The 26157-nt window shown below is 36.1% G+C and overlaps 1 protein-coding gene and 1 long non-coding RNA gene across 5 annotated transcripts in view; one reads left to right on the top strand and one right to left on the bottom strand.

Annotated features, from left to right (window-relative positions):
• Positions 1 to 24693, bottom strand: part of tfec (transcription factor EC) — a 32001-nt gene extending 7308 nt beyond the window's left edge. For 2 of the 4 annotated variants that reach the window (XM_077709678.1, XM_077709679.1), the window contains exons 1-2: positions 24639 to 24693; positions 20534 to 20736 (exon numbers count right to left, since the gene is read on the bottom strand). In XM_077709678.1, the coding sequence (XP_077565804.1) occupies positions 20534 to 20734 (201 nt within the window). In that variant the 5' untranslated portion in view covers positions 20735 to 20736; positions 24639 to 24693. Of the gene's footprint in view, positions 1 to 3159; positions 3297 to 10763; positions 10836 to 20533; positions 20737 to 24638 lie in introns of those variants that run through there. The other 2 variants (XM_077709683.1, XM_077709681.1) reach the window with 2 other exon arrangements.
• Positions 10290 to 25638, top strand: LOC144181296 (uncharacterized). Its single transcript, XR_013324646.1, has 4 exons — positions 10290 to 10389; positions 21490 to 21559; positions 25245 to 25418; positions 25512 to 25638. It is a non-coding gene; the product is annotated as an uncharacterized LOC144181296 (long non-coding RNA).
• The last annotated feature ends 519 nt before the right edge of the window (positions 25639 to 26157 follow it).

Genomic DNA, 26157 nt, shown 5'->3' with positions numbered 1-26157 from the left:
CTGCCCAAAAAGTTGTGGTTTTATGCAGGAATTCTTCAAACTTTTTTGGGAGAACTACCAATTATTACTATTTAAGGATCTTAAATACATACTTGATAATTGCGTGGTAGTTAATGGTTCAATATGGATTTGCTTTAGCTACTTTTTATGTTGTTATAGCTTTATTTACATGTACATAAATGTACATATGTACATTTATATGTCAATAGTTCCTCACTTAAAAAGCTCAAAGTACCCAAAAAGTTGTGTTTTTATGCAGGAATTCTTCAAACTTTTTGGAGGAATTAGCAATTATTACTATTTAAGGATCTTAAATACATACTTGATAATTGCGTAGTGGTTAATGGTTCAATATGGATTTGCTTTAGCTACTCTTTATGCTGTTATAGCTTTATTTACATGTACATAAATGTACATATATACATTTATGTCTATAGTTCCTTACCTAAAGAGCTCAAAGAAGATTCAGTTTCCAGAACGCATACGAAAGTCATTATTGATTTTGGATTTTTGTTTGTATTTTGAAGACCGACTGTTTTTAAGCAGAGTTGCAGTTTTTTTTTGCCAGGCATTTAGCTAAATGAGAGAATTCTGGTCACAATACTCATCTTGTCAGTCATCACTAAAGACCTCTTCTGTCCTTCTACAAGATGCCAGTTGTTAGTCAACCCTGTTTTGTTTTTATAAGACACCGCACAGCACTTTTGGCTTTGCCGTTTTCCATACTGTAAATGACGGAGACACGCTTGTTATCCACTTAAAGGAATCCGATTAGATTGGAGAGGTTTCGCTGCTTCAGTCACCGAAGTTGAACTACACAATGCTGTGTCTGTGTTCATGTGTGAAGAGGGCATGCTGGGGGATTATCAATGGCCCTACACACACTCTCACGTATGCACAGGAATGGGAGAAGATTCCAAACAATCCAGAGTCAAGTTTAGGATTTTTTTTGTCTCTCCCCCTTCCCAATTGTTCTTTTTGAGACGCTTGGGTGTTTCTTTTTGCGGATTCTGAGCTGCACTGGCACCTGCCATCACAATTGACCAAGTGTAGATTTTGTATATTTTTACATATGTATGTGTATATATATATGTATACGCATGTGTACGTGTACATGTATATGTATATGCACGTGTATGTGTATATGTATATGTATATGTATATGTATATGTATATGTATATGTATGTGTATATATGTATATGCACGTGTACGTGTACATGTATATGTATATGCACGTGTATGTGTATATGTATATGTATATGTATATGTATATGTATATGTATATGTATATATGTATATGTATATGTATATATATATATATATGTATGTATATGTATATGTATATGTATATGTATGTATATGTATATGTATATATATATATGTATATATATGTATGTATATGTACATATGTACATATGTACATATCTACATATGTACATATATGTACATATGTACATATGTACATATATGTACATATCTACATATGTACATATCTACATATCTACATATGTACATATTTGTACATATGTACATATGTACATATGTACATATGTACATATGTACATATGTACATATGTACATATGTACATATGTACATATGTACATATGTACATATGTACATATGTACATATGTACATATGTACATATGTACATATGTACATATGTACATATGTACTGATATTTTATCATTATTGAGTCCCGTACCTGTCATCTCAGGCTTAAAAAAAATGTTGACCGCGACTATGCAAAAACTCCACCCTTCCACATCTTCAATTTTACAACTGTGAGTCATAGCAGATGCAGACTACTCATCAAGCATATCATGGTAAATTTTCCAGAAAACATGTGTATTGTGCATGTGAGCTCATACAGTACATTCCTTTGCTAATTGCTAAGTGAATTTACCCTGTGTTCATCTGCATTAGAAACCACAGGGACTTAACTACATGACATAAAATTTGACTTTGCAAACCTTCAGTCACTTTTTTACCCAGTTTGGTCATTGCCCCATTTTGTAGTGCACTAGTCTCCCGAGAAGCAAAGCGACCCCAGAATATGATGAGACCCCAGCCCAGAACCAAACTCCCCGCATTTCACAGTTATACTTTGGAGTGTTTCTGTCCAAAAGACAACCTTGCGCAAGAAAGTTTCAATCTTGCTCAAGTTCTCCTTTCACTTCAAAAAAATACAGCTGCTTATGAAAGACATGAAAACACTATGAGCAGGTGTGTCCTTAGTTTACAGTGATGCCGGCTTGCAGTAAAACGGTAGATTGACAATAATTCTTATGAGTTTACTATGTTTTTGGGACTATAAATCGCACTAGAGTGCAGGTCACACCAACTAAAAATGTAATTTCTTCAATTAATCTGAATTCATTATTAAATCAACAACTATTTTGACCACCGATTAATAATTTACAAATGATAATAACCTCAACTTTCTAAATTCTTTTGTTTTTAATTAGTTGTACATACAGTAGAAAACCAAAACAAAGAATAAGTGTATTTATTTGATTGTAAAATGAAAATATAAAGAAAAAAGTTAATGTTCTATTTTATTGTTTACAAAAAAATTGAAAGAAAAATGTAAATATTGCATTTTAGTATTTCTTCCGGTTAATAAGAGAAAATGAATAAGTATTTTGTATTTATAAATATATTTGATTAATTCCAGGCCACACAAAACAATGTGGCGGGCTGCATCTAGCCCTCGGTCCTTGAGTTTGATAACTGTACTCTGGCATATAAAACACATTTATAATTATTAATTTTTTAATCATCAGAACCCAACAAATGCAACATTAAAAAAATCACAGCTGTAAACAAATCGCGAGCTATCAAACAATGAAAAAAGTGAGTTAAAATCCAGAAAAAAAACTACAATAACATCCCAGCATAGATGTATTATCTCATTTTGTGCAATAACCTGGCAACCCGAAAATTAAAAATCTCAATACATTAAATCCCTAATCACATGCTATCACACTATAAAAAATTGAGTTAAAATCCCTAAAAACAACACTAACAACACAACGTAAATATATAATACAACTTTGTGTAACAACCTGGCAACCCAAAAATTCCAAATCTCAATACATTAAATCCACCATCATCCCCTCATCATTCATTGCCTACATCCCACTTCATCGCTCATACCTGCAGTAGCTGTATCTCCGTCAGAGTGACCAGTTTGACCACGCAACACCGATTCATGGCGCCCGCGGCCTCTCCCATCGCCATCGCCAATACGCCAATTCGGGAGCCGTTTTCGCAGAGCTTTACTGTCTCACCGTAGGAGACCCGAGAAGAGGAAGAACGAGAAATATCGGCGAGGAAAGGAAGGCATGACACATCAGCTTATTTGGGAAGCAACACGGGCCGCTTCCTCCGTCTGTGTATGTGTGTGTTTGTGTGTGTGTGTGACTAGGCGAGAAAGAAAAACCTGACAGAAGCAGAAACACAGACGGCGGTTAAGTTTGCTCGCGTAGCTAAAAGAGGACCAAACAGGCAATGAGTTGCCTTGGAGTGCACATGGCCACACTTTTCCTTCCTGCAGAAAATTCAGCACATTCTGTCAGGTTATCTCCATGACCGTTGCTTCCCTTGTTAGGATTTTTATGTTTCTCAGATGCAGTTCACTATTTGAAATTGGATATGCTTGTGATTGGTGTTAAGGCCTCCCTTCAGTTGACCTTTTTTGACAATTGCAGAATTCATGTTCAGGGTTGCTGTGGTGAGACTTGAGAATCGCATAATTAAGAGTTTTGATGTAGTTGTTAAATGAGAGAATTTTTTTATATAGTCACTATCTAGGCAATATGTGTCAAAGTGGTGGCCTGGGGGCCAAATCTGGCCCGCCGCATCGTTTTTGTGTGGCCCGGGAAAGTAAATAATAAGTGCCGACTTTCTGTTTTAGGATCAAATTAAAATGAAGAGTATAGATGTATATTAAATTTCATGATTTTTCCCCTTTAAATCAATAATTGTAATTTTATAATCAAATTTTGTGTTTTTAGTTCAAAAATCATTTTGTAAAATCTAAAAATATATTTTAAAAATGCTAAAATAAGCATTGTTTTAGATCTATAAAAAAACTAAATATTCAGGGCTTCTAATCCAGTGCTTTTAATCCATTTATAAAAAAAAAGTCTAAATATTATATCTAAAATCTGGCCCTTGTGAAATCAAGTACAACTCTTGGAAACAAAATGAAACTATTTGAAAATTAGCTTCATTTTTGTAATATTTAATGCTAAATTCCACAAGGAAAAATCAGAAAATTCTCTTTATACCCACTACCAAATATAGCTTGACAAGTGTACTCTGTAAACAAAACCAAAAAAAAAAACAAAGAACCATCAATGCCAAACCTAATTAAGCAAATAAAATTTCCATAATGCAGTTAAATCCGGTTGGTCAACGAATGCTTTTAAAAGATTTTTAGCGTTTGAATCCAAAGCGTAATGAAAAGTCTGTCTACATTTGTTCCACTAACTACGATTCTCATTAAAGGCTTTAAACGCGCATCCTTCGCAGCATTATTTTAGCCGCCGGAACCAAAGAGATTTTGTGGCGCCAATCTGAGACTCACGTTGGCCTGGCCCGTCCGTCCACGTGACTTGCGGTCGGCGCCTTATCGATCTTGGTAACCCTTGATCACATGGTGCCGTCTCCAATTTTTACCACCCTCCCTTGGAATGTGCATTTGTGGTATCGTAATGGATGAAAATTCCATTTTTTGGGGGGTGACGGGGGAGCCACAAGTGCTCACCTTTGGTTGTGGCACGTGCCATGTTTTAAAGATCAGGGACTTCTCGGCTTCTGAGGCCACGCATCAAAGTGCGCCTGGAACATCTGAAGGCTGTTTTATCCTGCTAGAAAAAGAATGTGTAATAACAGAGTGGAAGCGCTGCACTTTTAATGATCGGCAAATGAATTCAATATCGCGGACGTTTTAACTGGATGGCGTGGAAATGGTGCATTGTTCGTCTCAGTTGAGACTTTGCTTTCTTGCTTTTTTAGATGATCATTGAGATCCCTTTTTAAAATGCTTAAAAGACCTTTTACTATTCGTTAGAAATTGTCCAGTTTAACGTGTTGGTTTGAGTATTTAAATATTGTATGGAATTTTTGGCAACCTTTTTTTATGCTGTTTTATAGTTAATCAAACAAATGTAAATATTAGACCAAGATAATTCCCGTTAGTCAAAAATATTTTTACTGACAATTATATTAAAATAATATATATATATATATATAGATGTTGGGTTTATTCTATATTACTATTATACATATATGTGTAGTAATTCAAATAATATATATCAATAGATAGCTATAGCTCAAGCTCTATATATATATATATATATATATATATATATATATATATATATATATATATATATATATATATATATATATATATATATATATATATATATATATATATATATATATATATATATATATATATATATATATATATATATATATATATATATATATATATATATATATATATATATATATATATATATATATATATATATATATATATATATATATATATATACATACATATACATATACATATATATACATATACACATACACATATATATATACACATACACATATATATATACACATACACATATATATATACACATACACATATATACACATATATACATATATGTATGTATACACATACACAGACACATATATACATATATATATGTATATATGTTTAGATATTTTTTTTTATTCTTTCCTATTAAATCCCTGTGACAACAAAATTAAGCTGAATACTTAGTTTCTTTTTTTTTTTTTTTATAGTGTAGCTGACCGGATAAAAGACAAACCATTGATGTTTAAAATAAATTTGAAACCACACTGCCCGCTTAGTACACATAAGTGTCTTTGTCTATCTCCTAATGTCATTTCCTCATCACAAATCACATCGCAACAAGCGATGTGACAGGAGGAATCGTGTCATGCATTAAAGACCGATGCGCTTTTGTAACCAAGTAAGCGGCCAGGATTTCCGTTTTTTTCGGGATTGAACTCTCACACCTTGAATGGTCCAATTCACGCCATCCAAAATAAAAGAAATAACATGGCGAGGGGGGTGTTTGAGCATCTTCTGTCAGCGCCAAGCAGATTAGTCAAATGGGATAATACAATTTTTGCAGCTAAATCCGTTAGGCCTTTTCACAAGAGCTCTCTGTTGGAATTTTCAACGACGTGCACGTGCCTCAATCGGCGTTCTTGCACGCTCACACACACGCGACGTGAGATACACCTGCATAGCATGCGCTCAAATTCAGGACTCATCAGAGGTATATTTGGTCAATGGCAGAAGTATATTTTTCTCCTACTTTTGCAGTTTTAACATTTAAGATGGTCAAACCAATCGAAAACTCAAGCAAATAATGATCACAGTGGTACTTCGACATAAGAGTGGCCCGACATACGAGCAATTCGGGATACAAGTACAAATTTGGGCAAATATTTATCTTGAGATACGAGTTAAATTTTTATATACAACGGGAGATGCTGCTTATACTGTCCTTCTGGTCACAACTCTCTCTTTGTAATGTCTTTACGAGCACTGGGCGGAGCATTGCATTTTTTTCAGTGTTTTTTTCCCCCCTTTAGTCAGTGCGAATGGCGGAGCTTGTTTTCTAATACGAGATGAGTATATACAACTTCTTGTTGGCAAGTGGTCGTGCGTTATCCTATTGTGAGGACATTTGTGTGCATCATTTTGGGAATATTTTGAAGGGAGTACAAACTCAAACAACCCTCGATATTGACTGAAAGTCAGTGTGGAGGCGGGCCACAAAGAACCAAATTGGGAGAAGAAAGGTATCAAAATGTCAAACTAAATCAGAATTAAGTTTAATGTTAGGTTTGATTAAACTTATTTTTGAGTGTGTCTGCATTGTAATCCAAGTTCAGCCTCTTTTTTGTAGTACTTGACAACTATGGCAAAACAAAAACGTGAAGGAAAGCATCTATACTCGTTTATTTCTGGTTAATTTCCAGTTGTGAATCATTTGAATCACAAAAACGAGTGGAAATGAACTTTGAATTTTGAAAGTGGAAACTTGAAAGTTTAATACAGCATCAAAAATATGGTCCCACTCAACCTAACCTCATTTGTGAAGCACTGTTCAAAAGGTTTTGGGTGGAAATATGTTGATGACACCCCCCCCCCCCTTACTCCGTTAATTGAGGAAAATGAAATAATGCAATATCTTTTTAATGAGAACTAAGCAGAAAATTAAATCAAGCTTTGACCTTACCCGAACTAATATTATACGGTTTGTGCTTTGGATACAAAGAGTTGCTTGTATTTGACTCCGCTTGGCTATCTTAGGGAGATGGGAAGAAGACCAGTGTCTCTTCCCAACAACTAACCAACCAAGCAAAAGACCAATATGAACCATAATCCAAATTGTATTGGTTAAAATCCAGAATCAGTCATTTTGATTTCGGAATTCTTAGTCCGCTGTGACATATTCACTTCGTTTACACATTGTTATTATGCTTAAAACGAATAGAATCATCCGTAATGTGTGCAAAATTTGTGCTAACATTAGTTTTTCTCGAAAATAGAAGCCGGCTAACTCATTTTTCCAGAATTCAGGGACATGTCGGGCTGGAAATTCTTCAAATTTACCCTTCATGTTTGTTTTTTTCTCCAAAGTACAGTAAATATTTTGACCTACGAGAAATTTGAGATACGTGGAAAATTTTAATTAAAAAACGAACTGGGGATACACTCGTTTGTGAAGTAGCTAGTTCCAACTCGAAAGCCGCGGCAAAATACCTTTTACCTCGGTTACATCCATTTTTTAAGTGTTTGTATAGTAAGCAAAGTTAATTTAAGTTCAATTTAAAGTTTTTTACGTTACATAGTGTCACAAAAGTGTATCGAACCCAACGTATTAAGTCTCTCTCTACTCTATGGTTACCAGAGGGTGGGACTAAATCCATTTGTATTTAGTTAATTTGAAATGGATTTGAGATACAAGTAAATTGACATATAAGGTTACTGTAAAAGTATGCTCAAATTGGGAAACTCACGTTGAGCAGCTGCAATCATTAACTTCTATTCGAAGAATAAGATGTCATTAGTTATCCGCAGAAGGACCAATTATAACACTTTGTGAAATAGATACAAAAAGGGCATCAAACTCCTAAACAATGGAAAATTATATCATTTGTTTCCTCCTAATGTACGTCAGTGGTAACTAGGAAGTGACAAGAAAATGCCCCAAATTCAGCAGGATATGATATATTAATAAGGAAGTGGGTTGGACAAAAGTGGCCCAAAATTCAGTCAAAAATTCATGCCAAATGGATTGGATGTCCAGTGCTGTCAATTGTTATTAGTGTGTTCATTGATATGGTCCAAAAAAATTAAAATCAAATAGTCCAGGTTGACATGTGCTCTAATTTCCATGAATATGAAACCAAAATGAGTAAATAACAAAATAGTCATGGAAAGAAATGCTTCTTAGAAATTGTAATAGAAAGGGTAAACCTACAATCTTAACTCTTCCACTGCCGTTAACAAAAATAGACATTCTGTCTATTTTGGAGAAAATTTAAGACTTTTAAGTGCGTCTTATAGTCGTGAAAATACGGTACTCACCTCCCTAAAACTAATCTGTTAATACGGTTTAATGAATAACTGTGCCTACCATATTTTCACGACTATAAGGCGCACCGCATTATAAGGCGCACACTCAATAAATGACACATGTTAATTTTTTTTACATATATAAAGCACACTGGATTAAAAGGCGCCCTGTCTATTTTGGAGAAAATTTAAGATTCTTAAGTGCGCCTTATAGTCGTGAAAATACGGTACTCACCCCCTAAAACTAATCTGTCAATGCAGTTAAATGAATACCAAACTGTGCCCGACTTCAATTTCTGCCCACAACTAAACCCCATAACATTTCAAACCCATTCTCTCCTCGTACTTTTCTTGTTGGGGTGTTTGAAAAATTGACATTAAACCACGAAAATCTGTCCAAGTTAAGCAAAGATAGGGAAAAAAAACAACCTCAAGTCACCTCAAACTTTCTCTCTCAGCCGTCATCTATTAAAAATACATTCCCCTTTTACATATTTGCACACTTTACTCTGTCTCCTTCTCATCTGGGCCGCCTTGATGTTTGTCTCCGTCGTTCTCTTGATCAGATTTGCCTCTGTCTATCTCTTCATCTGCACGTACACCTGTGCAAGACTAACGTGAGACGACACCAATCTTTTTCATCACGATGGGGAGCCCGAGAGACCAAAAGACTAGCTTAAAAGGCGTGTTTCAGGGTATTAATTGCTTGACATGGCTCACCCAGGTATGGGAAACCTTGCATGTGCAGCAATTAAACACACTTGGTGGGGGCGGGAGGGGGACGTAAATAGTTGAAATACTTTGACGTCTGAACGAATCACGTGTCGTGGCCGCAAAAGTTATGCTAAGTTAACAGAGGTGAGGAGTACTTTTCTCAAGATAAATGATATAAAGTACACAAAGTGTATATCTTGTGATTGTAGGGATGTAGCTACCCTAAAGTAACCGTATTTTCACAACTATAAAGCGCACTTAAAAGTCTTACATTTTCTCCAAAATAGACAGTGCGCCTTATAATGCAGTGCGCCTTATATATGGAAAAAACTGAAAACCAAAAACCACCACTGTCGGATATTAAAAAAAAAAACAAACGCCTGAACTGAAACAATACTGTTAAATATGCAGATGCCATCTTAGTTTACAAAATGTTCCATCATATAGCTCCTCCCCCACTGCAAGATTTTATACAAAAAAATCCAAAACATCAACAATGGCTGGCTCTAGAGGTGACTGTGTAGTGAGTGCTTCATACCTAGAAGTCAATAGCAATTACCGTATTTTTACGACTATAAGGCGCACTTAAAAGTCTTAAATTTTCTCCAAAATAGACAGTGCACCTTATAATACAGTGCGCCTTATATATGGAAATAATGCCATTCATTGAGGGTGCGCCTTATAATGCGGTGCGTCTTATAGTCGTGAAAATACGGTATTCATCTGCTGGTTACAATCTGAATGATTTAAGCAGATGTAAATGAAGAAATGTGTTTAAAATTGCAATAACATTTACTTTGGTGGGAATATTGCACTTTCAAAAGAGCACTAAAGGCCAATACAAAGTCAAATGCAGATATTGTGTGTATTTCTAGACTTAACAGAATTGTCTTCTGTAATTTGCTTTGCAGAAAAGTGATCTCGACATTGAATGAAAGACTTCAAAAGGAAAGAACACCAACCAACAAGAGGAAAATATGAGAAGAAAACCAAATGAATTTTCTCCCAACTCAGCCAACAAGGTAAGATTTGCCATTTTATTTCCATATATGTCTTTGTCAAGTTGTGCTTAGTATTGTTTTGGATCTATAACAAAAGTAATTCATTATAACACATTAGGATGTTACAATAGCCATCCCACTAACTATTCTCGAGTTTTACTAAAAAAATAGCAGTGGAAACAAATGTTATACTACTTGACATCAGATTGGATTTAATTCCCATCGGTCTAGCCAACAGACAAAAATCCCATTTATCACAAAGCCATTTTTTTAATCTGCCACGTGACAAACTCATACTCATACAGACTCCATAAAAAAATATATATATATTTATATTTCTCTGGTTTGCAAAGTTATTCCAGGTAAGCCTTAGAAAATGAGTAAGTGTAACATACCTGCCCATACCAGTTATATTCCAACATTGTATAAGTTCACTCCACTCGGAACCAGACACGGGGGTAAAAAAAAACACGGCCGGGTTGCGGAATAGTCGGGGGGACAAAGCATTTGGGCTTACGCGTGTCCACATGCGTGGACCAAGCCCTCATTGGCAAGCCTGGGCCGTCGAATTTGGGCACTCCCAAAGCTTCTGACCTGTTGATAATGAACCTGAACCCATTATTTTGAGTCAATGAATTGAAAGAAATAGGGAAAGGAATGAAAGCCGCAGGGCCAATTAACGGCATTCTTGGATGTATTACGCCAAGCCCGTCGCTCAGGCAGACCACTTTGCGCCTTTTGTCTTGATCCCCTCTGTTATTCATTAATTATTCCGAGCAGGGTCGGGGGGGTCCCGGGGCTAATTGTGCTAGCCGTCGCCATCTCTCGGGCAGGACGGCAATTTATCGATTACGTAGTAGAGTGATTTGATGACAAATAAAGCTTTAAATTCAATATCGGTACATAGATTGGCGCTTTGTAATGTTTGTTTTGAACGTGCTGTATTTAGCTTTATTGGTGTTGGAGTATACACCGCCCTCTGGTGGAAGGAGGGAGTATGACGTAACTCTCGTCGATTATGGCTACGTTTTGAGATTCCTCAACGTGAGCAAGCTTCCGCTACGAAATGTCATTTCAAAATCAGATAAAACAGTCGTTATCTCATTAAGATTTCCAACCATTTACTTACAAAGTGTGCATTTATGTTGACGTAAAGAGCTCTTGTTGTCATGGTGAGCTTCAGTAACCATAACATGTTATAGAATTGAAGCCTTTATGCTTCATGATTAAATCTTATAGAATAATTCAATATTATTGTTGCAGTTTTACTATAGTTGTATAAATATATAGCTTATTTGTAGTTAGGAGGCAGCCTGGTGGATAAATGGTTAGTGCGTTGGCCTCACAGTGGGAGACTTGGGTTCAAATCCAGGTCGGTCCACCTGTGTGGAGTTTGCATGTTCTGTGTGGGTTTTCTTTGGGTACTCTGGTTTCCTCCCACATTCCAAAGACATTCTAACACTCTAAATTGCCTCTAGCTATGATTTGATGTCCTTTGTGTCCTAATTCCCATTCAGGGTTTGACCCAAAGTCAGCTGAACTAGGCTCAAGCACCCTAGTGAGGATATAGCGGTTCAGAAAATAAGATGAAATGAAATCATTTGTGATTAGCACAAGGCTAGTAGTTACAGTTAATCTTTATAGAAGGAATTTATTCATGCAGAATGTGAACTTTTGATCCTATTTGGTTGATTTGCGCCACTATATAGCCCGTCATAGCTCTGTAATGTCAGATCTTTGCTGACCCCAGATCAGTTGAGCACATGTACGCCACACGTTTTAATGAGGCTTATTTTTTTTTTGTAAACCTTTTGATCAATTTGGCTTCACATTTTCTAAGAGTTTTTCCCAAGTCCTCGTAGCTTATTTTTCAAACTCGTCAGGTTCCCAGAGTTACAGAGGCTAGTTTGTGCTTGGAGGATTTTTCACAGTCTGGGACAGTTTTAACGGGCCATTGGCAACGCATTGCTTGGTTTTGGGTCAATGCAGAAGGAAGACTTTGGGTCACATTGTCTCAAGCAGGAAAAGGAGGAGTGTCAATGACATTTTCGCTTTGATGCCTCGGTGTATTTCATAAAGGCATTAAAACGGCAGGAAACAAAAAGAAATTCAATTTTACTCAGCGATAACCATGTAATCAGATTAGGAAAAGATCTTGTCTGTGATGTCGATTCATCTTGAATGTAATTATATGAAAGACAGCATACCAGTGTTGATTTATCCATTAGAGTCTTAGAGTTTCGACCTTGTCTATAACTTGGGTATCTTTTAATACTAACTAAAGTAGTTGTGAAATTTGTCCTGATTTGGCATGGGAATTAGAACATTTGGTCTTCTTATTTATGACAATGTGTGGCTTAAAATTGAACCATACCTTTTAAAAGCAAAGAAAAAAAACAATCAACAGAATGGATAGCTTCGTTTTTATAGTCATATGAAAATGGCGCCACCAAAAGGCTATTCCAAACACTTGAAAGTTTCTGAAGTTAGAGTTTGTTCTTAAAGATGCTATGCTATAGCAAGAGTTAAAGTTAGTGTTGGTTGGAAATACACCAAAAATAGGATATTGGATTGGAAAATAATGTTTTATTTGTTCTAATTCGCCATCTATTAATGAAATAACACATAACTAGTGGTTTAATATTACTAAAATGTGTTTAATAGTACTAAAATTATAGAGGGGTGGACTTTTTGCATGTCAACACGCTTGTAACATAACAAACAAATTTAAATGAACTTGGATTTCGATGCAGACACTCAGAAAAATACATTTTATCTAACCTTACACTAAACTTAATTCAAATTTTGTTTAAAATTTTGAAACCTTTCTTTTCCTGGGTGAGGGTTGTTTGATTTTTTTATTCCCTTCATAATATTCCTAAAATGATGCACACAAATGTCCTCACAATTGGATAACGCACGACTAATTCCCAACGAGAAGTAATATATACGCCATTTGCACTTGCTAACTGAAAAAAATGCTACGCTCCGCCCAGTGCTCACAGCAGCAATGTTCGTAATTGTTTGAGGAGACTATCACAAATTGTCAATTTGAAGGATCGGCGCCCCTTATGGTCGTAGACCTGAAACTGCTATAATTCAAGCTAAAAGCTGGTCATACTGAGACATAGGTCATGTCATTTAGGAAGGTCAAATGAGGTCACAGGCGCACGCCATCCCTTGCCTTTTGTCTGGTCGAACCTGTTTTCTTCAAAGAACTGCCCCTGCCAAGCACCCCTGGCCATGGACAACCCTATAAGGTTGGTGCCCGGGGGTCACGTATGTGTCTCCTCCGTAGACTGCCCTATTCTGACCTCCTCTAACCCGGCGTGAAAAGCCAACACTCGTCCTAAAGGAGGAACAAAGCGGCTTGATAGTGGAGTCTAATGACAAGCATGGAATTTCAATTAAAATGATGGCGTCAAATAATAGGCACAAGGCCAAAAACAAAAGTCCACCTTCTATTGGGGTCCTGACAGATCTGAAGTAGTTCAAGGGTCTTGTCCCTGTAGGTCTTGTGGACTGACCCAGGACAATATTTCAATGTACTATCTGTTTTTTCGTAGAGGGACGAATGCATTTTTTTCCACTTTTTTAATCTACATAGATGGTTCCATTTCCTGTTTTAGTTGTGTGTGTGTGTGTGTGTGTGTGTTCTTACCACACTTAACTGAGCATTCAATTAGTTATTGTAGGGTAGAATCAAAATTGTTTTTAATGTATTATCATCACATTTCATTGGTGTTCAATTTATTTTTAATCCAGGCTGATATAGGAATTTTAATTGTCAATTGTGAAGGGAGAAGAAATGTATCAAACTTTAATAGAAAATTTGAATTAAGTTTAGTGTAAGGTTAGATTAAACTTATTTTTGAGTGTCTGCATCGTAATCCAAGTTCATTTAAAAAAAATTGTTATGTTACGAGCGTGTTACCGTGCAAAAAAGTCCTCTCCCCCTCCCTCTCTACCCTCCGCGAAATCCGTCAAATTTTAGTTCTATTAAACACATTTTAGTATAATATTAAACCACTAGTTATTTGTTACCTTGTTAATAGATGGCGAATTACAACAATTTTTCCAATCAAATATACAGTTTTTCGTGTTTTTTCAGAGGGTTGGAACAAATTAATTAGTTTTTAGTTCATTTCAATGGCAAACATTCGTTTGAGCTCCGCGAAAATCGACATACGAACTCAATCCCTGAACAAATGAAGCTCGTATCTCAAGGTACCACTGTATATATTATCTTTCCCCATTCAATTACTTAGTGCCACACCAAGGGGTCCCCAAATAGCAATGATGTGCACCTTGTAGCCCTCCCACCTCAGTCTAAGCTTATCCAACCTCCGGGAAAGACCTCTGGCCCACTACCCTCCGTAAACACAGAACCCCCGAATCAGCATGGTTTCTACAGCACGCGGTCCGCTTCACTGGCGCCGCCATTCACGACTGGCCACGCATTGTACGTTTGTGTCCCTTCAAACTATCACCCACCCACCCTGCTTCTTTTGAATCCTATTAGCCTGTGAACATAGTTTAACTGCAAAAGACTGTCGACTTCACTCAATTAGGCGTAATAGGATTAAAGGATGCCTGTACGGGCCGAGAGTTTTTCAAACGGCGGTGGAATTTTTTTGTAGACACCTGCTCGGTTCGCGCAATTAAGTTCACCGAAGTTCGCGATGATGCAAGCGTATTGTCTTTTGTTGTTTGGGTTTTTTGTCAACTTGTCGGTCGTCCCTTTGGTTTTATGCTTGTAGTCTGAGATTGGATCATAATCTTTTGTAATGCCTACATTCCATTTTTTTTAAAATATGCTTGGATTTGCAAGGCTTGGCGTCAGAATGGGAAAAATGACAATCGTAGTAATCCCATAGTTTAGCTGAATTTAATTCATTGGACTTCACTGAGGCAAAACTTGTAGTCTTTTTCTTTATGGTGGTTTCTTATAGTACAGTAACAGTGTAACATCTATAATTGGCGGCACAGCCGTACCTCGAGATATGAGCTTAATGCATTCCGAGACTGAGCTCGTATGTCGATTTTCTCGTAACTCAAACGAACATTTCCCAGTGAAATGAACTAAAAACTAATTAATTAGTTCCAACCCTCTGAAAAAACACCAAAACAGGATATTGGATTGGACATTATTTGTCCTAATTCGCCATCTATCAACCAGGTAACAAATAACTAGTGGTTTAATATTACTGAAATGTGTTTAATAGTACGTAAATAAATTGAAATGAACTTGGATTACGATGCAGACTCACTCAAAAATTAGTTTAATCGAACCTAACACTAAACCTAATTCAAATTTTGTTTTAAATATATATATATATATATATATATATATATATATATATATATATATATATATATATATATATATATATATATATATATATATATATATATATATATATATATATATATATATATATATATAGTATAGTGTATGAAAATTTGATCAGATTTGAGATAGTAGCAGAAGAAGAAAAGCTTGACTGTAAATGGAACTCGATTAGGACAGAACTAGATTAAAAATAAAAGCTATCTTTAGTATGGAATACATGGTCAAGGTGCAGATAAAGCATGTAAAATAACTACAGGTCAGAAAGTCAAATCCATACATTCCGCCAAGCTGGACCATTAGAGGTAACTGGGTTCAAAGTTCAAATAAATGTTTATTTTAAGTACTCGACCAAGTCCAGAACCGGGCTTCTATGAGAATGTCAATGCTAAAGAAATATAGCTGTGTCCAAACACATCAATAGTTAATACCATACAAAGATAAAATGAAGTAGGTGGAGCTATTTAAAGAGACTGTCCATTCATTTTGCCAATAATTTTTTTTAAGTGAATTTAAATTCCAATCATATCTCGTCACCGGTTCAATTCAAGTCTATTTATGAAGAGATTAGGAGTTTTAATAATACAAAATCAAAATGGTAATATCACAGGATTTATTGAACAATGTTACATGGTTTTTTGCTTATTTTACGTTACGTGAATTGAAAATTGTTTCTGACTTTTGCCGATGTGTCAACACAAAAGTACTTTTGTCACAATACAGTAGTACCTCGACATAAGAGAGGCCCGACATACGAGCAATTTGAGATACGAGTAAAATTTCGGGCAAATATTTATCTTGAGATACGAGACAAATTTTGCGATGCAAGAAAGCCAGGTGGCCAAGACGTGAGAGGTATTTATAACAGATATCTATGAGCACTGGGCGGAGCATTGCATCTTTTTCAGTGTTTTTTACCTGTCACTCAGTGTGAATGACGTAGCGATCGCTAGTACTAGTAGTACATATTACTTCTCGTTGGCAAGTGGCCGTGCTATTGTCCTATTGTGAGGACATTTGTGTGCATCATTTTCAGAATATTTTGAAGGGAATACAAACTCTAACAACCCTCGATATTGACTGAAAGTCAGCGTGGATGCGGGGCAAATAGAGCCAAAAGAATTAAGTTTTGTGTAAGGTTAGGTTAAACTTATTTTTGAGTGTCTGCATCGTAATCCAAGTTCATTTCAATTTATTTATGTTATTTTTCCATTGCGTTGTTGTGGAAAGAGCCGGTTGAAACGACTTATTTGGGACGCTTAGTTTAAGCACTCGCACTAAGACTGTTAGAATTCCAGACCAGAACAAGCCAAGATCAAGACCATTGACGAAAGCTTTAAAAACGCTATCATCCGTCGCTTTTGGCTAATCACCATTCTTCCCATGCGTGTCAGACGGGGTCTCATACCAACACCTCACAACATCTCTCCTCCCCGGAGGTCTGGACACTGTGAATAAGCTGTCTTGGTGGCCTCGAATCGCCCCAAGTGTCGCAACATTAGACATAGTGAGGGATTACCATATGTTTCATCCTAAACTGAGTTGGGAAGGGGTTAAGGGTGAATTAGAACTCATCCAATTAGTGCTTTTCAAATATTTTGATTCTTCATGTTTGTGGAAAAGATAACATTGGTTCCAAATTTAACATGAGTACTAGCACAAAAGGAAAAAAATACAAATAAACAGTCATCGTGTTCCTCATTTTAGTGCGTGGCTTTATTTAAGGAGGTTTTTTTTTAGAGATGAGGGAAAGAATGGTCGTTTGTACTCTTGTCAGACAAGACAATTTCAACTGGAAGCCTGATTTAATTCTCTAATTTAATTGAGTTTATGTCGTGCATGCCAAACGTTTGAGGCTTGGAAACTATGAAGACGATTTGTTCAGATACCGATTGATTTGATGTGCAGTCGGACTAATAATACATTGACTATGCTCCGTTTTTATTGGTCCAGGACAAATTGTGAAAATATTCTGGAATACGACCCACATGCGAAGCTTTAATTCAGCCTACATTTTGTTCCACTTCTCACTTCTAACTATAGATGGAGCTACTTATTGTAATAGTGCCTCTCAGAGGTTAAAACTTGACATGTTTAAAGCAATGACTTGATTCATTTTTGCAATTTGTGTGCATCATTTTGGGAATATTTTAAAGGGAAACACAAACTCAAGCAACCTTCGATATGGAGTGAAAGTCAGTGTGGAGGCGGGGCAAAAAGAGCCAACCAGGGTGAAAAAAGATATCAAAATGTCAAAAATAGAATTAGGTTTAGTGTTAGGTTAGATTACATTTATTTTTGTGTGTCTGCATCGTAATCCAAGTTCATTTAAATTTATTTGTTATGTTACGAGCGTTTTGCCGTGCAAAAAGACCCCCCCCCCCATCTCTACCCTCCGTGAAATCTGTCTAATTTTAGTTCTATTGAACACATTTTAGTAATATTAAACCACCAGTTATGTGTTACTTTGTTAATAGATGGCCAATTAGAACAAATCAAACATTTTTTCCAATCCAATATCCTATTTTGGGTGTTTTTCCAGAGGGTTGGAACAAATTAATATATTTTTAGTTCATTTCAATGGGAAACGTTCCTTTCAGTTACGAGAAAATCGACATACGAGCTCAGTCCTGGAACGAATTAAGCTCATATCTCGAGGTTCCACTGTATATCGGATTTTGTGATATTTGAGCTTTTCTTGAGCCGAGTTACTGCTCCGGATTGGTGCAAGGTGCCAGCACCTCCATTCATCCGTTCGGGTTTAAATCTCTCAGTTGCCCAAAGGGGTCTTGATGGGTGGTCTGTAGCCCCAAAGTGCGAAAACGTGGTAAAAAGACATGTCCTGTTACATAAATGATATTTACTGTAGAATTTCTATCGTTATAGATCAATATGAGCCTTAATCATTTTTTTTGAATATATCCTTGATGAGTTTCTATCATTTATCATGACTGTGTGTGTTTATTTGTTGAACAGTTAACCATTTGGTCCAAAAAGTCTGGAAACGCAACAAAAGCCAAAGTTTTAAAAAACTGCTTTTCCAAAAGCAAAAAGGCACATATTCCGATCACATATCGTTGCGTTAAATCCCGCACATGCGTGTAGTATGTTCGGACACACTTTAAATCTGTTAAAAAACCTCGGTTTGTCCCACGGCACCTGATGACACGCTGACTTCCCACCGTGACTCACTGATTGGAACACAACAAGCTAGGACTTGTCCTAAGCGTAACAGAGTCGTTTACTTGTGGTTTTTCGACCTCAAAAGTGACAAACTAGCGAGCCAAACCAGAGTAGGATTTGCTGCCAGTCCAGTTCTCAAACCAATTTTTGCCCTTTACAAAAAAATATGACAGAGACGGTTCTCATGAGAAGAATTTTGTGTACCGAGTTGACAGAAGGACTACAGTAATACCTCGTTTATCGCGGGTAATACGTTCCGAGATTTTCCGCAATAGATGGATAACCACTACGTAGGCACAAATGTGTTATTATGTTGTTTTATTTGGACTTAAAAACCATCACTGTACTATTATTAAACTCCCAAAGGCAGACACTGCCCCCTAGTGGCTGGGAAAATACTCTCCAATTGTAACTTTTGATGTTAAAAGACTGCAAAGAATGGGTTGTGTGTAATTATTGCGTTTCTTTGTAAATGCTTGATGAATTGAGTTTATTCAATGACTTTTATTTCGATTCTACCTTTGTTAAACGGACCCAAGTTTTTTGGGGGTGTTTGCAAGCCTGTCTTTTTGGGGTGGTCCTTGCCCCCACATGCCACCCTGATGGATCCGCCCATGCATGAGTATACATTCTCACGAGAACTGCTCATCATCTCCTCCTCTGGAAAGTACTTGGCTTGTACCTCGAGGCCGATACGAATACACGCTGGCCCTCGCCGGAGCGACCGACGTTAACACATGAAAGCCCCCCTGCGGAACGCCTCACGTAACAATGCTTTGAAGTCTATCAGTCGCCCGTCTAACATCGGGATGTTTTCTCTTCCTCCTCCTTTACAAATCTGATTCATATCAGCCCAAGTGGACCTTCATCTTCGGTTTCTTTCTCAACGTGGTCAGACTGGGAGTCATTGGGCCCTTTTTTGAACCAGTTGGCCTTCAATTTTGCATCAAAGAGCGGAGAATTCTTTGTTTTCCTTCCCCGTTGAGTCATTTTGCCTCCATTCGTGCTGAATATGGTTAACTTAGCAAGCTACATTATTCTAAGACAGACAAACTACGGCCCGCGGGCCACATCCGGCCCACTGACGTTGTCCAAATAGTTTTTTTTTTTTTATCTCCAAGAGGGCGCCATCACGTGGAAGCCAGTGGCAGTAGTTCTGTCCACTCTTATTTGTTTTCATGTTTTACAGCCCCTCTATCTTTTTTTTAAATTACATTTTAATATTACTTCATACATTCCTTTTTTACTTTACTTGGTACTTTATACGTTTTATTTTAATGATGAGTGATGAATATGTTAATACTTTAGTCCTTTTTTCCTGTTTATATTTCATATGTACTGTTAACGGATGCACTTTTTTATATGTATCATATCTTTTGCTAACCCGGCCCATCTGTCAAATTTTTAAAGTCAATGTGCCCACCCCTGTCCTAAGAAGTTTGTGTTTTGGTTCGTTTTTTTACGTACACAGGCAGGCAAAGTCAATCCTCTCTTTAACAAATCAAGGTAGAAGTCATTCAAGTCGGAATTTCCATTTTTGTGACGATAGGAAGGGCACAAATTTGGATACCCCTGTTTTAATTGGGGTGTAAAAACCTGTATAGCTGTAAATCCGCCATTTTCTTCACCTACCTTCCACATATTTTGCGAGGGGTAAAAAGCAGACGAAGGTACACTTCTGTAGGCGCCACCATTGGGAAATTGAGCCCGACTGCTTGGCCACGTGGTGCAGAACTGCAGTAAACCATGCGCCGGCGCTCCAGAGTTCCACAAATCCCGCCCGCCATCACGCCGCCTGATCATCCAACGTTGGTCCTGGTTAGATAGAAACATCTCTGAAACACAAATGATCTCTTAATCAATTGCCAGTTAACTCATTGGCATCAAAGGGTTTGCTTTTGGAGTTGCATTGGATTAACCGGATTAAAATACCAACAAGCAGGAGTTGAATGAATCCAAATCGTTTTGTGTAAAAAATTGCAAGTCTATTTTTGCAAACATCAGACTTATCTTTGCCTAACGTATTCAACTGTGCCCTTTTTTATTGAATTCATTAATAGTTGTCCCATGCTCTTTCCTCGAATTTGAACATTTGGGATTGATTGGAGGAACATTACCATCAATTTACCTTGAGATACGAGTGGCCCGACATATGAGAAATTTGAGATTTCGAGCAAATGTTTATCTTGACATACGAGACAAATTTTGATTTGTACTTTTGGTTGGCAAGTGGCCGTGCGTTATTCTATTGTGTGGACATTTTTTCCAATTCGATATCCTGTTTTTGGTGTTTTTTCAGAGGGTTTAGAACAAATTAATTCGTTTTAATTTCATTTCAATGGGAAATGTTCGTTTGATTTCCGAGAAGATCGATATATGAGCACAGTCCCGGAACGAATTAAGCTTGTATCTCGAGGTACCACTGTAGTATGTTATTAGCAAACTAGAAGAGAAGCCTAAGGTGTTTTGGGTTGTTCACTAGCCTCACGTAGAAAACGCAGTTTAGCTCCTGAATGGTTTTACAATGCAAGGACAATGAGACGATGATGTCGTTAACTTGTGATGTTGTTGTTTTCTGTTTATTTTAGCCAACTGTGATGGTCTCCTGGTGTGCAGCTGAGGTAGAAAAGCATTGAAGGCCTCAAGGCAACTGCCCAGGTAGGAACTTCCTTATGTCTCCCGATTTTTGGTCTAAAAAAAAGTCTTCAATCCAATCATTTGAATTTGAAAGGCCTTTCTAAAAATCTTGTAAAAAATCTGCTAGAATAGAAATTTGAAAGATCTTACAAATCGACAATCATAGTAAGATAATAATAGTGTTTTCATTCTTTTTTTAAAAGGGTGAAATGGTTTAATAAAATAAAATACAAAAAATAGGGTTTTTTTCTAAAAAAATTTGCCAATTTAAAATTTTTCCCCCCAAAAAAATCCAAAACATTTGTGCAATAATCTTTCTCTTTTTGCGTTAGCGTATCAGTCTCACAGTTTGAAAATCGGGGGCTCAATCCCAGGTTTGAACCGTCCTGGGTGGCATTACCATGCTTACATGGCTTTTCTGCGGGTACTCCAGTTCCCTCCCACATACCAAAATCATGCAAAAAAGTTGGTTGAACACACTAAATTACCCCTTAGTTGGTTGTCTTCTTATGCCCTGTGATTGGCTGCCCACCAATTCATGGTGTCCCCATGTCTGATGGCTATGATAAGCTCCAGCACCCCCCCCCCCCCCCCGACGACCCTTGTGAGGATAAGCCGTACGAAAAATAAATGAATGCTCCTTTAGTTTCCTTAAAGGTGAATTTATTTGAGTTTGGGTTGAATGGGACAAGATGAGTATGGACTTTACGACACCAGCCAATCAGATGCATTTTTAGGACTTGAAAGAGCAAAGCCGCAGACCGTGGATAAGCATTCACTTTTGCTTTCAAGAGAGTTCGGAGGTTAGCACTCTTCGCCTTTGAAGCCGTGCCTCCGAGCAGACAATGTTGACATTCTTTTCGCCGATACGCTCTCGTCGAGACGGCTAAATCTTCTTGGCTTTATACGTCAATAGTCTTTTTTATGTCATGGCTAAAAATAATGCGAAACATTTATTTGGTAGTAGAAAAGATGTTTTTTTCAGTTATATTGAACACCAGGGGCTGCTACAGCCGACTTTATCATGATAAAAAAAATCAGTTTATTCTCATCTAATTTTCTCGGACTGCTTTATCCTCACTAGGGTCGCAGGGGGTGCTGTAGCTTATCCGAGATGACTTTGGGTCAAATTGGTTGGCCAGCTAATTGCAGGTCACCAGGAGACAAAAAAAAAAACATTCACGCTAAAGGCAATTTAGAATGTCCAATTAGCTTTTGCTTTTGGAATGTGGGAGGAAACTGGAGTACCCGGAGAAAACCCACAAAGGAACCCACAGTTTTGAGGTCGATGTGCTAACCATTGCAGCTGAGTGTTCTTTTTATAGTCGTATTATTTCAATGTTTATTTATTTCCATGTTTCCTAAATAACTTAAGTAGTCGGTTAATTTTTACGTATTTTTTATGCATATTTATACTGTAATGGTGCTTTTTAATGTAATTATTGCAACAATTATCATTACATTTTCTTGGGTATAACAACGAATAAGTTAGACAATCCATTTTAAAACTTTCAAAACCCTTAATACTCCAAAAATTAGACTTTTTAAAGATGTTAAAAATATGAAAAGATATTTTCCTATCAAAAACCTTTAACAAAGGGAATCTATAGGTTTTTTTTTCATGTATTAAGATTCATGGAAAGTGAATTTAAATGGATTTCTTTGAATTTAGCACTCCTAGCCTTGCTTTCCTGTATGACTCTGCAAATTTGATGTGAGTCAGACACGAGTGATCGAGCGCGATGACAAAACAGTGTGAACGTCACATGCACACTTTCACGCTATCGCTGAATGCCCTGCCAAATCCGCCATGACATTTTTTTTTCTGCCCATATTTTGCATATGCCCCCAAGAGAGAAGTTCAGGGGATCCAATGATATCAAATCAGGTGACTCCATATGAGGAAGTGGCATATGAGGAACTTTGCCAGGGAGGATTTTATTGCTGTATCATCCTGACCAGCCACAACATGATGAAAACAATCAAAAACAAATGGCATGATAGCCTTTGGCAGATACATGTACATTGGTACCTTTTTTTTCCTGTTAGTCAGTGCCAATGGCGCAGTTTGTTTGCTAATACGAGAGGAGTATATAGTACTACTTCTCGTTGGCAAGTGTTCGTGCGTTATCCTATTGTGAGGACATTTGTGTGCATCATTTTGGGAATATTTTGAAGGGAATACAAACTCAAACAACCCTCGATATTGACTGAAAGTCAGTTTGGAGGCAGGGCAAATAGAGCCTAAAAAAAGGTATAACAATGTCAAACTAAATTAGAATTAAGTTTAGTGTAAGGTTCGATTAAACTTATTTTTGTGTGTCTGCATTGTAATCCAAGTTCATTTAAATTTTTGATAGTACGACCATGTTGCCGTGCAAAATAATATATATGATACAGTATAATACAGTGTGTATATATATATATATATATATATATATATATATATATATATATATATATATATATATATATATATATATATATATATATATATATATATATATATATATATATATATATATATATATATATATATATATATATATATATATATATATATATATATATATATATATATATATATATATATATATATATATATATATATATATATATATATATATATATATATATATATATATATATATATATATATATATATATATATATATATATATATATATATATATATATATATATATATATATATATATATATATATATATATATATATATATATATATATATATATATATATATATATATATATATATATGTATATGTAGATAGAATGTGTGTATGAAGTATCTAATGTATAAAACAAAACTAAATCATAAACAGTAAGTAACATATAAAAAAGTATTTTTTCCTTTTTTAAAATGTATACAAAAACTAAATTACTTTGAGACTAGTAATGACTTTTCTCCCCATTAGTAATTGCCAGATCTTAATGTAATGTAAAGCACATTTGCTTGACTTTGCAATACAATAAATGTACTTTATATTATGATTTTTAAATAATTAAAACTCTGCAATTGCAAAGTAACATTAAATATTGAATATTTGCATCATTACAGAAAAGAACAAAAATGGTTACCTGTATTTTAACGTGTTGGCTCTTTGCGGATTGTTCTTGATGCCCTACTGTTTACTTTTGGTGATTCCTACAAATGTGGGCACGTGAACAGACATGTAGATTTAAAGCAATGTGAATTTCCTCTTTATTTTGGAGCTGGGTGCAAAGAGGAGAGATTGCGTCAAGTGACCCATATTCCTAAACCGAATTCTTGTCATTTTGGCAAGTCATGGTGGGCGCGTCGTCTGCAAACCACAGTGGTACCTCGAGATGCGAGCTTAATAAGTTCCAGGACTGAGCTCGTATGTCGATTTTCTGGTAACTCAAATCAACATTTCCCATTGAAATGAACTAAAAACAAATTCATTCTTTCCAACGCTCTGAAAAAAACACCAAAAACAGCAAATTGGATTGGGAAAAAAATGTTTTATTTGTTCCAATTCACCATCTCTTAACAAAGTAACACATAAATAGTGGTTTAATATTGGGTAAAGTCCAAATAGTAGAAAGCATAAGAGCAATGTGACTTCCTCTCCAACTCTTTCTAAGAGCCACTTCATTTCACACACTGTGCTCAAACATGTGGTCATTTCTTTTTTCCCTCCCCTCGTCCGTTTTGTCTAATAGATGGCACAAAATCTGCTGGCGTCTTGGCCTTTTGATGAAGGCAGCGTGTGGCCACGTTTGATTCCGTAGCCACTTTGACAGTTCGGAGGACGTCTGAAGTCAGATCAGAGGCGCAAGAGTGCCCGGAGAAGCAGACGTCCAGCCTGGGGAGAAGATCAGAAGACATATTGTGAGGTAGACGGCGCCACTGGCTCCTGCAACTTTTTCCTTTTGTGTGTTTTTTTGTCAATTATATGTACAGGAGGTTTTTTTTCTTCTTCCCTCTAGCTCTTATCTTCTCCTCAAGGCTCTGCTAAAGAACTTTGAGGGTTTATCTCATTTGAATTGACGAGCACTTTAACCAGGTTTTGCTGTTTGAGAACTAAGAAGAAGCAAAAAAATGGAGATACGGCAGGTGGGAAACTTTTTTAAAGATTTTTTTTATCACAGGCCAGATTCAAATTTCAAAGGGGAGTTATTTATATTTGATGGGAAATATCAATCACGGTATTGTATTCCCAATTGACTAGTTTTTTGGTATGATTTGGTGGTGGATAAATCAAAAAGTATTTTTTTGCTTTTGTAATATAAAAGGAACGAGGGAATGACATTTTGGGGTCAAAAGGTCACAGAGGTCAGAAAAGTAATTTGGTGATGACTTGATAATAGAATATATTCTTTCTTTTCATTCATGTCATAAAATTGCATGTATTTAGACATGATTAGTCATTTAGCTTATAACTTTTTTAATTACAAGTACCAAAACAAACAAAATATCTAAACAGGACTGGGATGTACAGAGCTTATTAAACTCTAATGCACCCAAATATAATTTTTCTAAAACATTTTTACTAAACCCCTGGCATGTTAATAATTTTTATTTTTTATTTTACACTCTAAAAATATCATTGTTGATGTTCTATGTTGGCAATGA

Source organism: Stigmatopora nigra, chromosome 23 (assembly GCF_051989575.1).
Source record: "Stigmatopora nigra isolate UIUO_SnigA chromosome 23, RoL_Snig_1.1, whole genome shotgun sequence".
Taxonomy (NCBI): domain Eukaryota; kingdom Metazoa; phylum Chordata; class Actinopteri; order Syngnathiformes; family Syngnathidae; genus Stigmatopora; species Stigmatopora nigra.
Note: the sequence above shows the minus strand (reverse complement) of the source record. Positions and strands in the feature narration are given on the sequence as shown.